We start from the raw sequence: 17744 nt of genomic DNA, 5'->3' as shown, positions 1-17744 counted from the left end.
TCTACTCAGTACTGTGCTTGGGTTCCAACCGTCGAAATCTCCGTCAAAACCTACTCCAGCCCATCTACACCCTCCCAGCCATTGAAGCCCTTTCTAGCCCATCCTCCCCCAAACGGCCATATACAGACACAGACCGTGCAATCTGCCCAGTACTAGCCTTAGTTCAATATTTACTATTCTTTTCTGATTCTAGATCCTCTGTGTTCATCCCAAGCTTCTTTGAACTCTGTCACCATTTTCCTCTCCACCACCTCTCTCAGGAGCGCATTCCAGGCATCCACCACCCTCTCCGTAAAGTAGAATTTCATAACATTGCTATTCAATCTACCATCCCTCAACCTCAAATTATATCCTCTGGTTTTACCATTTTCCTTTCTCTGGAAAAGATTTTGTTCTACGTTAATACCCTTCAAGTATTTGAACGTCTGAATCACATCTCCTCTGTCTCTCCTTTCCTCTAGGGTATACATATTCAGGGCTTCCAGTCTCTCCTCATACGTCTTCTGGCGCAAGCCTCCTATCATTTTCGTCGCCCTCCTCTGGACCGCCTCAACTCTTCTTACGTCTTTCGCCAGATACGGTCTCCAAAATTGAACACAATACTCCAAGTGGGGCCTCACCAATGACCTGTACAGGGGCATCAACACCTTCTTCCTTCTACTGACTACGCCTCTCTTTATACAGCCCAGAATCCTTCTGGCAGCAGCCACCTTGTCACACTGTTTTTTCACCTTTAGATCTTCGGATACTACCACCCCAAGATCCCTCTCCCTGTCCGTGTGCCACCATTTGGTACAAATACCAAATGGTGGCACAAAAGATGCTTGAAAATGGTGGAACAAGGAAATTCAGATCTATAAAGAGACTGGTTTCAGCCCCATCTCTTGCTTCTTTTCTCTTTCTCCTTTGACCGCTCCACAGCTCCACACCCAACCATTCAAACAAACACATTCTGATCCCCACCCACATTTATTCATTCAGGAAGGAAGGACACTTATACACACAGCAAATAAGTAACACATTTCTGTACCCACATACACAGAGAAAACAGCTCTGTAACCAAATATCCTTTCTGTACATTTACAATAAGACTATTTCTATATATTATACCTTTTCCAAACCACACCTGGTTGTTATATTATTCTATATCCTACTGCCTCTGAGGTCTGGCTCCAGATATAATACTGACTGGGTTAGGAGAAGTCTGTAACATATATGATCCGGTCGATATTCAAAGTGATTTAAACGGCTAGGAGAGGTTCCTGAGCATTTAACTTGCTTGTCTGGGGCTAACCACAAATATTCAATGGCACTTGGCTAGATAGTGCAGCTGAACATCAGTCGAAACCTTGTGGGTGGTCCAGGGAAGAGTTACAGTGGTGCCTCACACAACGAACTTAATTGGTTCCAGGAGCAAGTTTGTTATGTGAAACGTTCGTTATGTGAAACGCGTTTTCCCATAGGAATACATGTAAAAAAAAATAATTCGTTCTGCAGCATAAAATATGCTAAGATGACATAAAAAAGATAAATTTTTTGTTATTATTTTTATTTAGATACATCTAAAAACATACATCTCCCTGTCCTTTTACTTCCACTATCTTCCTATCCCATCTCTATTCCCTTTTGTCCCTCTCCCCATGATCAATCATCTCACCACCTCTCTCTGCCCTCACCCTCAGGGTTCAAGATTGCTTCCACTCTTTTTCCTTGTTCTCTCTGCCTGTCACCCTATGATTTAGCATCCCTTCTGCCCTTGTCCAATATTTCCCCTTCTCTCCCTCCCTCTCATCCCCTGCTCCAACATGTGCTTTCAGCGGCCTTCTCCCCCCTTAAGCGTCTTTTCTTCTCCACTCCACCTTTCCTCCCTCCCTGCCTCCACCTTTGTGGCGCTTTTGCACCCGACCGACAACAGAACAGGCCCGGTCGGACAAATCTCCCTGTCCTGTAGCCGCGAATCTAAATTACCTTCTTACAGCAGCTGGATTATTGAAGCTGCTGTAAGAGGTAATTTAGATTCGCGGCTACAGGGCAGGGAGGTTTGTCGGCCGGGCCTGTTGTCGGTCGATCGGGGGACCTGACCAGCTGTGCACATTCTTCGGGGCGGACCGCCCCCTCCCCCCTCTTTCGTTCGCCATTGCCTTCTTCCTACCTGCCCTGCCGCAGCCGCACACAGCCGAACGGAAGTCTTCCTGATGTCAGCGCTGACGTCGGAGGAAGGGAGGGCTTTGCTTAAGCCCTCCCTCCGACGTCAGCGCTGACATCGGGAAGATTTCCGTTCGGCTGTGTGCTGCGACAGGGCAGGTAAGGAGAAGGAGACTACCCTCGCGGCTCGACCAACCCCGCTGCGATCCAACCCCGCAGGAACCCCGGACTTCGTTGTGTGAAACGAAGTCCGTTGTACGAATCAAGACATAAAGTTCGTTGTGCGCAGCGTTCGCTGTGCGAGGCGTTCGCTGTGCGAGGCACCACTGTACTTAGCAAATGACAGCAGATAAAGACCTGAATGATCCATCTAGTCTGCCCATTAGTTACACGCATTATAACTCCTGATTCAATTGTCTTTTTTCTTTGATATTTCTGGGCCATAGACAGTAAAGTCCAATCGATAGTGTCCTTAGGTTTCAACTCCTGGAGTTGCCATCGAAGCTCACTCCAGCCTATCCAACCGTCTTGTCGTTTGCAGGATACATACTGTAAAGTCTGCCCAGCAATGTCCTCAGTGGCGTTCCCATCGATGCTCTCCCCAGACCATCCTTTGTTGAATTGTCATATATGGATCACAGACCGTGCAAGTGTGCCCAGAACTGGCCTTAGTTCTTCAATTTATACCATTCATTTTCTAATTAGAGATCCTCTGGGTTTATCCCACGCTTTTTTGAATTACATCATCATTTTCCTCTCCACTACCTCCCTCGGAAGAGCATTCCAAGCATCCACCACCCTCTTCATGAAAAAGAATTTCTTAACATTACATCTAAGTCTCCACTCCAGAAACTCAATGTATGTCCTATAGTTTTTACCATTTTCCCTTCTCTGCAAAATATTTAGTTTTATATTAATACCTTTCAAGCATTTAAATGTTTCTATCATATCTCCCCTGTCTCTCCTCTGCTCCATATTCAGGTCTAATCTAATCAGTAATCTTATATTCTGTTGCTTTTCAATTCAGATTCAGAGCAGATTACAACAACATAAAAAAGACTACATAAGGGGAGCACATATACTTAAAAAATAATTAAACAAAATGTTAAAGTCAAGAGTAGGTCTTTAAAACTTTACGAAAAATAATATACCAATCTAAGATTCTCATTTCTATTGGAAGACTGTTCCACATCTGAACAACCTGATAAGAAAATGATCGTACCAGTTGACTCTTCCTATTTACTCTCAAAACCAGTTAGAAATGGAAGTTTAAAGCTACAGTTACTCTGTGTAGTAACAAATGAGCAGGAATACATAAAAGCAGGGGTGCCAAATAGGTCGATCGCGATCGACGGGTAGCTCGCCAAGGCAAAGTGAGTCGTTCACCTAGGACTCACTTTGCCTTGGCGATCTATCGGGCCGATCAGTCTTCCTCTCCCCGACGTCAATTCTGCTGTCGGAGAGGAAGTTCGGGCCAGCCAATCGCTGCCTGGCTGGGCGGAACTTCCTCTCCGACGGCAGAATTGACGTCGGGGAGAGGAATGCTGGTCGGCCGAAGCAGGGAGAGCATGGGGCGAAGTCGGCGTCGGTGTCGGCTTTGGGGCCTGTTATCCATTGGTGGCGGTTTGGGTCCTGTTCCCCGATGGCAGCGGCAGTGTTAGTGGCTTGGGGAAGGACAGGGAGAAAGAAAGAAAGGGGGCAGGCAGGGAGACAGAAGGAAAGAAGAGAAACAGAAAAAAAGAAAGGGGGCATGAAGAGAGAAAGAAAGAAAGAAAGAAAGGTCAGGGAGAGAGGAAGAAAAAGTTGGGGGAGGGAATGAGGTGTGGAGGAGAGGAAGCATTTAGGCTGAAAGAATGATTGGATGCACAGTCAGAAGAAGAAAGTGCAACCAGAGACTCATGAAATCACCAGACAAGGTAGGAAAAATCACCAGACAAGGTAGGAAAAATGATTTTATTTTAAATTTAGTGATCAAAATGTGTCTGAATTTATATCTGCTGTCTATATTTTACACTATGGTCCCCTTTTACTAAACCGCAATAGTGGTTTTTAGCACAGGGAGCCTATGAGCGTCGAGAGCAGCGCTGGGCATTCAGCGCAGCTCCCTGCACTTAAAAACTGCTATCGTGGTTTAGTAAAAAGGGAGGGGGATATATTTGTCTATTTTTGTATGGTTGTTAGTGAGGTGACAGTGCATAGAGTCATCTGCTTTGACCTCTTTGAAAAACCCTGGAATAGGAATGATAATTAACATTTTCTATGCGTACAGTGTGCTTTGTGTGTTTTTTAAATTTTATTGTTGGTAGATCATTTTGACGGTCATTTTAAAAGTAGCTCGCGAGTCAAAAATGTGTGGGCATCCCTGCATAAAAGTGATGTTAATTGTTTTGGAGCATTACCATATAAAGTCTTATGTACTAGACAAGATACCTTACACTTAATCCTGTATCTAATTGGAAGCCAATGCAATTTACACATAAGCGGTAAAATCCTTTCAAATTTTCTAGCCGAAATACATAATTAGGGGCTCCTTTTACAAAGCTGCAATAGCGGTTTGCCAGCATCGAGCTGTCGTTACTTCTAGCAGCATAGCGCGGGTTTAGCGCACGCGAAAATTCTGTGCGCTCTAAAAACGCTATCGCAGCTTTGTTAAAGGAGCCCTAAGTTTCAAGTTTATTTAAAATCTCTTATACCACCTAATGTGCTTAATAAAATACATTTCAAACATAAACAAACCGGGAGTAACAATTGTTAAAGACGTTGGCAAACGGGAACAAAAGGGAAGGAAGGGTTAGAACTACAGTTGATAGAGAGAAGGAGAACATGCAAGGGGAAGAATAACAAAAGGGAAGAGGGGCTTGAAGGTAAAAACCTTTCTTGGATCTAAGTCGCCCTTAAAAGGACAGTTTATGTTACAAAAACATCGTGAAAGAGAAACTTCACCTTGAAGTTGGCAAGAGTTGATTTTTTGACGTAAGTAATTTGGAATATTATTCCAGAGGGGGCACTAAATTAGTCTAGCAGCTGTATTTTGAAACAACTGTAATCTAATAAGAACCTTTTCAGATGTTCCACAGTAAATAGAATTGCAGTAGTCCAAATATGGTACTAATATTGATTGGCAAAGTACTCGAAAACTAGATTGTGACAAGATAGATCTTATAGTCCTCAGTTGTTGAAGACAGAAAAATAATTTTTTGGAGAGCATTCTCATAGGGTGATTTAATTCTAAATAAGAATCTAGGATTACACTAAAATTCTCAGAACCTCACCAGCTATTAACTTTACTTCATTCATACAGATACTCTCATAAATTTCCAAAGCCAGCCTTAGCGGTATTCAATTTTACAAAGGTTTTTCCTAGCCCAATTGCTAGTTTTATCTATAATGTGACTGATATATTCAGGAACATTTAGAGTTGCTTCCTTGAGTGGGCAGAGTAGAAATATATCATCTGCATAAGTATATATTGTGCAATCTAACTTTTGAAAAGATTGTTCCTAATTCACTCATATATACAGTATATATAGATATTGTACGTATATTAAATAAAGGTAAGTCTTTTGATGCAAACCCCCTTCAATTTTCATCGCCTTCTTCTGGAGCAATTCTAGTCTTCTTATATCCTTTGCCATATATGGCCTCCAAAACTGAATACAATACTCCAAGCGTAGCCTTACCAAGAACCTGTAGAGGGGCATCAACACCTCCCTTCTTCTACTGGTTACTCCTCTTTCTATATAGCTTAGCATCCATCTGGTTACAGCCACCGTCACACATATGAGGTTATGTACCAATATTCAGCACTTAACTGTATAATTTGTGCTGTATATAATGGCCCTACCTTTTAAGTGTTCAACTTATATGGTTAAATGCTATATATTACACTTAATGTTCATAAGTGATAGCTGGCCATATTCAATGCTGGTGCACAGACATGGCCTGGCATTAAATAAGAACATAAGAAGATCGAAGGTCCATCAAGCCCAGTATCCTGTTTCTAACAGTGGCCAAACCAGGTCACAAATACCTGGCAAGATCCCAAAAGAGTAAAACAGATTTTATGCTGCTTATCCTAGAAATGAGCAGTGGATTTTCCCAAGTTCATCTTAATAATGTCTTATAGACTTTTGTTTTAGGAAATGAGCCAAACCTTTTTTAAACCCTGCTATGCTAACTGTTTTCGGCACATTTGCTGGCAATGAATTCCAGAGCTCAATTACACATTGTGTGAAGAAGTATTTTCTTTGGATTTATTTTAAATCTACTACTTCGTAGCTTCATTGCATGCCCCCTAGTCCTAATATTTTTTTTCGATAGAGTAAACAAGCGATTCATTTTATAGATCTCTGTCCTATCACCCTGAGCCATTTCTTCTCCAAGCTGCTTTAGCCTTTCCTCATAGGGAAGCTGTCCCAACCTTTTTATCATTTTCATTGCCCTTTGTACCTTTTCTCGTTCTTTTTTCAGATGTGACCATATCATAGAGCGATAGAAGGGCATCTTTGTTTTCCATTCCTTTTCTGATAATTCCTAACATTCTATTTGCTTTCTTAGCAGCCGCCACACATTGAGCTGAGGGTTTCAACGTATCCTCAATGATGACACCCAGATCCTTTTTCTGGGCAGTGACTCCTAACACAGAACCCAGCATCACATAGCTATAGTTCGGGTTCCTCTTTCCCACGTGCATCACTTTGAACTTGCTCGCATTAAACGTTATCTGACATTTGGAAGCTCAGTCTCCCAAGGTCCTCTTGCGATTTTTCACGATCCTCTTGTGATTTAACATCTAGCCCAGTATCCTGTTGCCAACAGAGACCAATCTAGGTCACAAACAACTGGCAGAAACTCAAATCATAATAACATTCCATGCTACTAATCCCAGGGCAAGCAATCTAGAAATACATTTTAAATCCTCGTTCTGGCCTGTAAAGCTTTTCATTATGGCCCAACCAACTAGTTTCACTGCCAAACCGTCCCTTACATCCCTTCACTCTGGGACTCTATCCCTATCTACATTAGAGAAGAACCCCCTACTTGATCGTTTCAAGTCAAAACTGAAATCCTTTCTATTCAAAGATGCTTTTGACAATTAATACTCTTCCTTATTAAACATCTTCAGATACGATTCCTATTCCCTGTTGTTCAATCCTTTACCGTCTTACTATCCTATCGATTCTGTGGAGTTCTCCCCCTATCCTTCTGTTTGCTGTATGTCCGTTAGTCTCTTGTATGTTCTCCGTTTATAATTGTAATTATAAACCCCTTTTTTATGATACTTGTACATCGCTTAGGATTAAGATAAGCGGTATAACAAATTTTAAATAAACTTGGAAACTTCTTGCATATTTATAAGCGGTCAGCGTGGGAAACGCTTTTTACTTATGCGGATGACGTTTTTATACTGATTGAGATTGACCCAAATATTACCAATTTTACTTTTAAAATAAATCACTGTATCTCTAAACTTCAAACTTGGGCTATGTCTGTCCAGATGAAGCTAAATGCAGCTAAAACTAAACTTCTGGGGTTAGGCCCCAAATTGGATCATCTTCCTTCCACTGTACTTTTGGATTCTGGAGCCTCCCTACGAATTGAGTTCTCCTCTAAGATTTGGGGAATACTTTTTGATTCTTCTCTTACTTTTAAGGTTCAAATAAACTCTCCGGTTAAGAAATGTTTTTTCAGCTTACGAATGTTGAGGAAGGTCAGATCTCTTTTCCATCAATGTCATTTTTCTGTTTTGGTCCAATCGATTATATTATCCCGGTTAGATTATTGTAATGCCATTTATCTTGGCATCACTAAGAACTGCCCTCAAAGACTACAATTGATTCAGAATAATGCCACAAAGTTGATCTATGGAAAGAGCAAATTTAACCATGTGACTCCTTTGCTTTTCTCTCTCCATTGGCTCCCGGTTATTTCAGAACTCAGTTTAAGTGCTTATGTATTGTTTTTAAGATTTTACACGGTATCTTTTCTCCTCTTGTTCCTCTGCTATGGAATGTTTATAGATTTTCCTATGCGAGAGGCATTCATCGATTTGAACTTTCTCTTCCTTCTAGGAAAGACATTCAAGGAGTTAAGAACGTTAGCAGCTCTCTGGCGTTTAAATTGCCCCAACTATGGAATGAACTTCCCCTAATTTTGAGGTGTCCCAGTTTCTTCCAACTCTTCCGGAAACTTCTAAAAAGTTCCTCTCCACCCAGCCAGGGAGATCCAGGTTCCCCCACATGGCAAGCTCTAATGTCCCTCCCAGCAGCTTTATCAATCATAGGCTCTTGCAATGGATGCCAAAATAGACCAAGGGGATGGGGAAAAGATTAAAGAAGGAAGGAGAAGTTTAAAAGGCAGTTTAGTGACCTAGATGCCCTTTTAATCAGTGGCGTACTAAGGGGGGTGGGGGGGGCAGACCGCTCCAGGCGCCATCTTGGTGGGGGCACCAGCACCTCTCTGCCGCCCCCAGGCCATGCTCACACCCTCCCTTCCCCTCTTTAAATCTTTGCCAGCGCGAGCAACTTTTCCAGCCTACTGCTTGCACCAGCCTAGCTCCCCTCTGAATCACTTCTGGGTCAAGAGGCCAGGAAGTGACATCAGAGGGAAAGCCAATGCCAGCTCAAGCAGCAGTCTGGAGAAGCTACTCACGTTGTTTAAAATTTAAAGAGGTACAGGGGAAAGGGATGGTGTGGGTGTGGCATGGGGGTGTGCAGAAGGAGCAGGGGGCAGAGAGGAGAACATGGAGGGGGGGGGGGCGGCGCCACAGTCCCAGGTGCCTCCTCTCCTCGCTACTCCACTGCTTTTAATTCTGATCTTCCAGGCCGGGAATGGCTCCAGGCTGGCTAAATAGCACACAACTAGCTATTTGCCAAGATTCAACAGAAGATCATCAGCTATCTCCCCCTGCGGGTAGCACAGTGAATGGCTGTGTGGCTGACATTTTTCAGCAGCTCACCCGCTCAATTCAGTGGCCAGATCAACTCCCTAAACATCAGGTCTATTTTGGGCTGCTACGACTTAGTCAGCCAACTACTGAATTTTGGCTTAGCTGCCTATGTCTTGGCTGGCCAAATCTAAACCAGAAATTCAATATCGGTCACTGGATAAGGGGATCAATCCCCTCTCTCATCTTGCCCCACAACTGGTGCTGCAGTCACTGCTCCTCTGAAGGTGTGAGGATGAGTGATGAGGAAGAAGTGAAGACTGCTTGAAACTTTGAATATGAAGACAGAGGAAGCCCAGAAGACTTATTTATACCCTACTATAAAAACCTGCCGATACAAAAGATTCCTTGAAAGAACTCTTGCTTTCCAAGCAAGTCAACAGAACAGCTGGCTAGGTATCATCATCAAACACTCCTCATCCTACCTCAACTTCAGAAAACTATTTAAAACCAACCTGTTTAACCGATTTGTAACCAAGAACTCATAATACCTTTTCCCTGCACTCTACTTACACGAATTCTAATACTTCATTGTTTATTTTTTTTCGCTGAATGTCCAGCTCATCTTTTTGTAAACCGCCTCAAATCACTTTGGTTTTGGTGGTAATAAAAATAAAATTATTATTATTATTTATTCCTGCAAAGCTACAGAGCCCAGCTGATCCATGGCTTCCCCCGGCCATTAAGGATCTGTCGTGCTTATTCCAGGTATTCTTGAACCCTGTTACTGGTTTTGTTCCTCTAGGAGGCTGCACCATGCTCATAACCCAACACCAGCTCTGTACCAGGAGATCTCAAGCCAGTCTTTGGGACATGCCCAGCCAGATGGGTTTCCAGAACGTCTGAAATGAATACGCACGAGACAGATTTGCATACAGTCTCACCTGGCTAGGTGTATTCCAAGGACTGGGCTGAGAATCACTTCTGCTCAAGATCACACTGCAAATACTGAGGAAGTCACCTATAAAGCAAAGAGGTAAAGGGGTAAAGGAGGTAGGAGACGCACACCTGAGCCCCAAATCTGCCTGGGCTGACCTGGGAACACTTTACTCACGTTGAGAGTATCGAATGATGCGGGCGGCCGAGTCCCCGGGTCCAAAGATGGTGATGGGCGTAAGGCGCACCTCGTAGCTCTGAGGCACCTTGAGATCCTGGAGGACATAGTCCTGTAGTAGTCCCTTCTGCAAGCCACGTGCTGGGAAGGATTTACTGAAAGAGCTCCGGAGGTTCACCTGCAGTCAGAAATGACACCTGAGTCACCACAGTCCTCGTTCAGGATATATGAGGCCAATTGTCACACTGTTCAACCCAATAATACGTTGATGCAGAGATTGCCAAGCCTGGTCCAGCTTTTCAGAACATCCACAAGGAGATTTGCATGCAGTGGAGTTAACACATACAAATATCTAGGGCAGCATGGGCACAACAGTCAGCGTGTCTAGGCTACGGCCATCAGGGGGTCTTTAGGCTCTGTGCATGCTTAAGACCTACTGGCTCCTGCCCCCTCTGAAACAGGAAGTTGGGGAGGGACATGAACATGCACAAACCAGTCTTTCTTTAGACAAGCCGACTACTGCATCGATGCTACTTCCTAAATTCTGCTGCCCCGGACAGATACTTTCTTTGCCTAGTGGTCCAGCCTATCTAGGATAACCAGGAAGTGGAACTGGTGGGAGAAGAAGCTGTCACTCCACCTTTCTGTGGTTACAATCAAAGCGGTTTACATATTATATACAGACTAGAGTTTAAGCCCGTTACATTAGAATAGATGTGTAAACTTTTAGCACAATGGGGTCCTGAGGCCTTTCTTTCTTTCTCTTTCTTTCTTTGCTTCCTGCTCCCCCTGTCCAGCAGTAGCCCTTCTCCCTTCCTTTTACCTCCCCCCTGTCCAGCAGTACCCCTTCCGTGCTCCCCCTGTCCAGCAGTAGCCCTTCTCCCTTCCTTTTACCTCCCCCCCTGTCCAGCAGTACCCCTTCCGTGCTCCCCCTGTCCAGCAGTAGCCCTTCTCCCTTCCTTTTACCTCCCCCCTGTCCAGCAGTATCCCTTCCGTGCTCCCCCTGTCCAGCAGTAGCCCTTCTCCCTTCCTTTTACCTCCCCCCCTTGTCCAGCAGCATCCCATCCCTGCTCTTATCTGATAAGTCTCCCATGTTTTCTGAAGCAGCTCTGCCAGGACCCGCCGCAGGCTCCTTGTAGTGATAGGGAAACCGCTGCATGCAAATCGCCGCAGGCTACTTATTCAGCTGGCTCCTTTTTCAGCTGGGGAAACCGCCGCACGCGTCACAAACCACCACCGCCGCTGGGGAAACCGCCCCATGCATCGCAAATCACTACAGGCTCCTTCTACTGGGCATGAGGCGTCACGGAGCCACGGACGCATGGAGTTTGAAGTGCACATGCGCGCTAAGGGTTTTATTATAGCAGATACTTGGGTCAACGGAGGGTTAAGTAACTTGCTCAGAGTCACAAAGAGCTGCAGTAGAAATCAAACTCAGTTTCCCTGGTTCTCGGGCCACTGCACTAACCACTAGGCAGTCTACTTGCCAACTCTAGGGAAGATCACTGGGATATAGATGAAGAGGAGAACAGAGAGAATAGGGCACTGTCTTCTACCTTCTTTCTCCCCCATCCCAAGCCCCTTGCATTACTGTTCCCTCTAAGGGGGACTCCTCCAGCTACAGTCTTACCAGTAGGTGGTGCTGTTTCACTATCACATTTTCAGTAGTGAGGGACAGGCAAGCTCTGCAGGACTCCAGGGAACCTGCCTTTCCTTAGCGGTTGAAAATACAATGTTAATTTATTTTATTATAAATATTTATAAATCTGTGTCCAAGGCAGCTCAAAAAGTACACATACATAATTCCAATTTACAACATTATAAAAAAACAACAACAAACCATTCCTCAATAAAAATATCTTAACAGCTACAGCATCAAACCACTACATCCATTTACCAAATGGCATCACTCTTAAAATATCAAAACATACGGTTAAAAATAACCTGAACAGATCCAATCCCTACTTTAAAATAAAAAGGGAACATTATCATTAGCAGAGAGGTATGGCTTACAAAGCTTGCACAAAGAAGTAAGTTTTAAGCTGCAAAGTCGTTGGAGGACTCCCACTCAGCTTAGAGGTGTCCTACATGATTTCCTCAGGGGTCCTCGAGTCCCCAAGTCATCCCAGGTGGTCCTCGAGCCCCCCATACTGAAAAATAGTCCTCACCCCCCCCTTCAGAATATTACCCTTTCCAAGAACTTTTCTCCTATTCCTTTGTTAGACAGTTATGCTCAGGCCTCCCCTTCGGGTTGGAATCAGCTACTTCATCTCTGCCTGCTTTCCTCGGCCTCCTCAGATGGAGGGAGAAGGGGACCCTGAAATCTAAAGCACAGCCTGCTCTTTGCCTTTTTCAGGGGGACAGAAGCTGTCCTCTCTTACCTTCCTTTCACCTTATTTCTCCTGTATCCCATTCACCTTCCAATGGGCTCTCTCATAGCCTGCCCTCACCAGGGTCCTCTCTCATACCTCATGGTCCTTCCAGTTCCTTTATTCAAGACCTGTAGCGCTTTTCCACTTGCCCCTATGCAACACTCAGCCATTTCAATCAACTTACTCGCCACATCCCCCAGCCCCTCACTCATTTATTCTTCTCTCACTCTTTCCTTAAATTCCTTCATTTATTCTTCCCCCAGTATAGTCAACAGGACAGATGCAATGGAGCCTTGAGAAGCCAGTATAGTGACCAAAATAATAAAGGGGATGGTACTACTCTCCTATGAGGAAAAGCTAAAGAGTTTAGCTTGGAGAAGAGAAGGCTGAGGAAAGATATTATGGAGTGGAATCAGAAGACATGATTCGCTTGTTTACTCTTTCCTAGGGTTACTCTATGGCTCCAGAAAAGGGAGGATGGATTGAGACATGGGTTTTCCTTCCATTCAAAGCAATAGAAGTAAAACCTGGATGTCTCAATCCGTCTTCCTAACCACCATTGCTTTTAGTGGAAGTAAAACCTGGATGTCTCAATCCGTCCTCCTAACCACCATTGCTTTTAGTGGAAGTAAAACCTGGATGTCTCAATCCGTTCTCCTAACCACCATTGCTTTTAATGGAAGTAAAACCTGGATGTCTCAATCCGTCCTCCTAACCACCATTGCTTTTAATGGAAGTAAAACCTGGATGTCTCAATCCGTCCTCCTACCCACCATTGCTTTTAGTGGAAGTAAAACCTGGATGTCTCAATCCGTCCTCCTAACCACCATTGCTTTTAGTGGAAGTAAAACCTGGATGTCTCAATCCGTCCTCCTAACCACCATTGCTTTTAGTGGAAGTAAAACCTGGATGTCTCAATCCGTCCTCCTAACCACCATTGCTTTTAGTGGAAGTAAAACCTGGATGTCTCAATCCGTCCTCCTAACCACCATTGCTTTTAGTGGAAGTAAAACCTGGATGTCTCAATCCGTCCTCCTACCCACCATTGCTTTTAGTGGAAGTAAAACCTGGATGTCTCAATCCGTCCTCCTACCCACCATTGCTTTTAGTGGAAGTAAAACCTGGATGTCTCAATCCGTCCTCCTAACCACCATTGCTTTTAGTGGAAGTAAAACCTGGATGTCTCAATCTGTCCTTCTTTTTCTGGAGCCACGTGAGTAAAGCGGAGCAATTCTCACATGTAGATGTAAAAAAATATTGTGGAGCAGGACCCAACACAATCTGTGTTTCAGCAGTAAATGCCTTCCTCAAGAGGCCTCAAAAAATATGCAAAAAACCCCATATATGTATGTATATATGTATACAGGAAAAGATGTGATGTGTCATGCTATTAATAATAAAAAATAAAAGATAAAACAAATGACCACAATGTTTGAATTAAAAAATGCGTCATCTTATTTAGGGTGGGATACAGAAGTGAATGGGGCTGTGGCCAAGATCAGTCATCCGTGCTGTACTCATCTTGCATGGTACAGCACCTGCCCTGGGCTCTGATGAAAAGCTGCCCCTTTACCTGTCCATGGAAAATATTCTGTCTTCCTGTGCATTAATACAATTCCTTCCCAGGGCTTGAAACAAAGATCTGCACTTAAGGTACCAGTGCAGTATTCAAACATCAGTGTGGCATCTGCAAGGGTATCTCATAAATATCTGCTCTTCAGTTTTCCATGCTGTATTTATCTAATAAGAATTTGCTCTTCAGCTGTCCGTGCTGTATTCATGCTTTACATGTATCAATGTGATACCTACGAAGAGCTCTGACAAGGTCTAATACGAGTTCTGAGTTGTTCAGATTCACAGCAGTGGAGGTGATTAAGTGGAAAAAATAACCAGGATCGCTTGAGTACTAATATCACCTCGGGATAGAAATACAACCCAGAAATAATTGTGTTTGTTTGAATGGAAGGATGTAACATGCTTTTTTTTATTATTATTCCCCCCCCCCCCGCCCTCCCAATGCTACTGCTTCTAAGAACCTTTTCAATCTAGAGAAATATTGCTTAGCATGGTTGAAGGGCACCTTCACGAGAAGCTCCCTGTAGTGTCCACTCTTTTACTGGAAAATTTTCCATTACTTTTGCAGCCTCCAGCTGCACAGAACAGAAAAGGACCCCTAACGCTCAGATCGTTCCTGCAGTGCATGAGAAAAATCTCACAGCCTGCTTGCTGCTTTAAGACCCTTCAAACTGGGATGCTGATATGAAAATGAAATGGGGAACTGGGGACACTTTCTGGGAAATTCATTTCACCCTGACTACATGTCTTTCTTGTCACTGTGAGGCACGACTTTTGTTCCTGGGCAGTAAATGGAATTTCCTAATTGCTCCCCCATCCTTCATGGTTTTTTTTTCCTTAATTGCCCTTTTCTGAAAAAAAATTGTAGTTCTACCAATTTGTTTGTTTCTTTATTTCTCACCCGCCCTTATCCAGGGCGAGTTTCATATTAACGTCCGCTATAATAAAACCCTTAGCGCGCATGCACACTTCAAACTCCATGCGTCTGTGATCCATGGCTCCGTGCCGCCGCATGCGCAGTAGAAGGAGCCTGTGGTGATTTGCGACGCGTGTGGCGGTTTCCCCAGCGGCGGTGGTGGTTTGCGATGTGTGCGGTGGTTTCTCCAGTTGAAAAAGGAGCCAGCTGAATAAGAAGCCTGTGGCGGTTTACATGCGGCGGTTTAACTATCGCTACAAGGAGCTTGCGGTGGGTCCTGGCAGAGCTGCTTCAGAAAACACAGGAGACTTATCAGATAAGAGCAGGGAAAGAGTGCTGCTGGATAGGGGGGAGGTAAAAGGGCTACTGCTGGACAGGGGGAGCAGGGAAGGGGTGCTGCTGGACAGGGGGGAGGTAAAAGGAAGAGAGAAGGGCTCCTGCTGGACAGGGGGAGCAGGGAAGGGGTGCTGCTGGACAGGGGGGAGGTAAAAGGAAGGGAGAAGGGCTATTGCTGGACAGGGGGAGCAGGGAAGGTGTGCTGCTGGACATGGGGAGGTAAAAGGAAGGGAGAAGGGCTACTGCTGGACAGGGGGAGCAGGGAAGGGGTGCTGCTGGACAGGGGGAGGTAAAAGGAAGGGAGAAGGGCTACTGCTGGACAGGGGGAGCAGGGAAGGGGTTCTGCTGGACAGGGGGAGGTAAAAGGAAGGGAGAAGGGCTACAGCTGGATAGGGAGAGCAGGGAAGGGGTGCTGCTGGACAGGGGGAGGTAAAAGGAAGGGAGAAGTGCTACTGCTGGACAGTGGGAGCAGGGAAGGGGTGCTGCTGGACAGGGGGAGGTAAAAGGAAAGGAGAAGGGCTACAGCTGGACAGGGGAACAGGGAAGGGGTGCTGCTGGACAGGGGGAGGTAAAAGGAAGGGAGAAGGGCTACAGCTGGACAGGGGGAGCAGGGAAGGGGTGCTGCTGGACAGGGGGAGGTAAAAGGAAGGGAGAAGGGCTACTGCTGGACAGGGGGAGCAGGGAAGGGGTGCTGCTGGACAGGGGGAGGTAAAAGGAAGGGAGAAGGGCTACAACTGGACAGGGGGAGCAGGAAGCAAAGAAAGAAAGAGAAAGAAATTAAGAAAGAAAGGCCTCGGGGCCCCATTGTGCTAAAAGTTTGCATATGTAACGGGATAAAAAGCAAGTAGAAAATAAAAGATTTACATTTATCATACAAAACACTTCAGAGACACACTATAATAAAATACATACTTACATATCAAATTCAATTACATATAACAAACATGTCGTATCAACAACGGACATCTTTTAAGGCCAAAACTGACCAAACCCACATCTATCAAAATATAAAATTCCATAAGTCATATAAGTTGCCTCAATAACAGGCATCGATAAACCAAATAAAACAAACCAGACTCTCAAACCATTCATGACCAGCACTCAGCCCTCAAGAGTCATCACTCCTTCTCCCTCAGATACACTCAGACCCTTCCATCTCCATGTATGGTGTCCATTGAACGTCTTAATATGTATAAAATTTTTATTTTAGGTACATCGCTTTGAATTCATTATAAAAGCGTTTTTATCAAATTTTAATAAAACCTGAAACCTGCTCAAACCTAAAAAGTATAGAAAATGTTTGTTATTTCCATAAAACTTTGATTTTCTGACCAGGATAGTCAAATTTTGCAATTTACCTGTTTAAAATGTGAAAATGATGAATTTTCATCTTTTCATTCTTATAAAGTCATAAAAAGCAACATATGAATCACAATTAACATGTATTGATATTGAAGTTAAACAAAGCTAACCACATAAGCCCTGTAGCCCGTTCTCACGGCGGCCAATCCAGGTCCCTAGTACCTGGCCAAAACCCGAGGAGTAGCAACATTCCATGCTACCAATCCAGGGCAAGCAGTAGCTTCCCCCATGTCTTTCTCAATAACAGACTATGGACTTTTCTTCCAGGAACTTGTCCAAACCTTTCTTAAAACCAGCTACGCTATCCGCTCTTACCACATCCTCTGGCAATGCGTTCCAGAGCTTAACTATTCTCTGAATGAAAAAAAATCTCCTCCTGTTGGTTTTAAAAGTATTTCCCTGTCACTTCATCGAGTGCCCCCTAGTCTTTGTCATTTTTGATGGAGTGAAAAATCAATCCACTTGTGATTATATTGTAAGTCACCTTCACGAATCAGCCCCCAGATTTTTCTATCAAGTTCTCATTATATTGTCCTTGGTAGTGGTGCTTGAAGTCCAGTATATCACGATGGAAGTGCTCACCTTGCTCTTTTGAGTGTTGTCCCACATTCTGCTTGAATGTCTCAAGATGAGCATCAAGGAGATGGACTTTGAGAGACATTCTATATCCCATTTTACTCTAATTCTTCACCAGATTAAAACCAATTGGAGGAAATATTTTTTCACTCAGAGAATAGTTAAGCTTTGGAATGCGTTCCAAGAAGATATGGTAAGAGCGGATAGCGTAGTTGGTTTTAAGAAAGAGTTGGTCAAGTTCCTGGAGGAAAAGTCCATAGTCTGTTATTGAGAAAGACATGGGGGAAGCCACTGCTTGCCCTGGATCGGTAGCATGGAATGTGAAAATACTTTTCACATTTTGGCCCTTTCATTTTGTCCATTATTCAAAACAGTCTTTCTACTTCCACAGTTCCATCACAATGGAAGTTCGCATCAATTACTCCTATTATTAAAAATCACAAAATTAGTATTAACGAGTTA

The 17744-nt window shown here is 44.1% G+C and overlaps 1 protein-coding gene across 4 annotated transcripts in view; it reads right to left on the bottom strand.

Annotated features, from left to right (window-relative positions):
- The window catches only part of MDGA1 (MAM domain containing glycosylphosphatidylinositol anchor 1), a 629079-nt gene that overhangs the window by 171316 nt on the left and 440019 nt on the right, over nucleotides 1-17744 (bottom strand). For all 4 annotated transcript variants that reach the window (XM_033939535.1, XM_033939538.1, XM_033939539.1 and 1 more), the window contains one exon: nucleotides 10146-10323. In XM_033939535.1, coding sequence (XP_033795426.1) covers nucleotides 10146-10323 — 178 coding nt within the window. The remainder of the gene's footprint in view (nucleotides 1-10145; nucleotides 10324-17744) is intronic.

This window comes from Geotrypetes seraphini, chromosome 3 (genome assembly GCF_902459505.1).
Source record: "Geotrypetes seraphini chromosome 3, aGeoSer1.1, whole genome shotgun sequence".
Taxonomy (NCBI): domain Eukaryota; kingdom Metazoa; phylum Chordata; class Amphibia; order Gymnophiona; family Dermophiidae; genus Geotrypetes; species Geotrypetes seraphini.
This window is presented reverse-complemented; position numbering and strand designations above follow the sequence as displayed.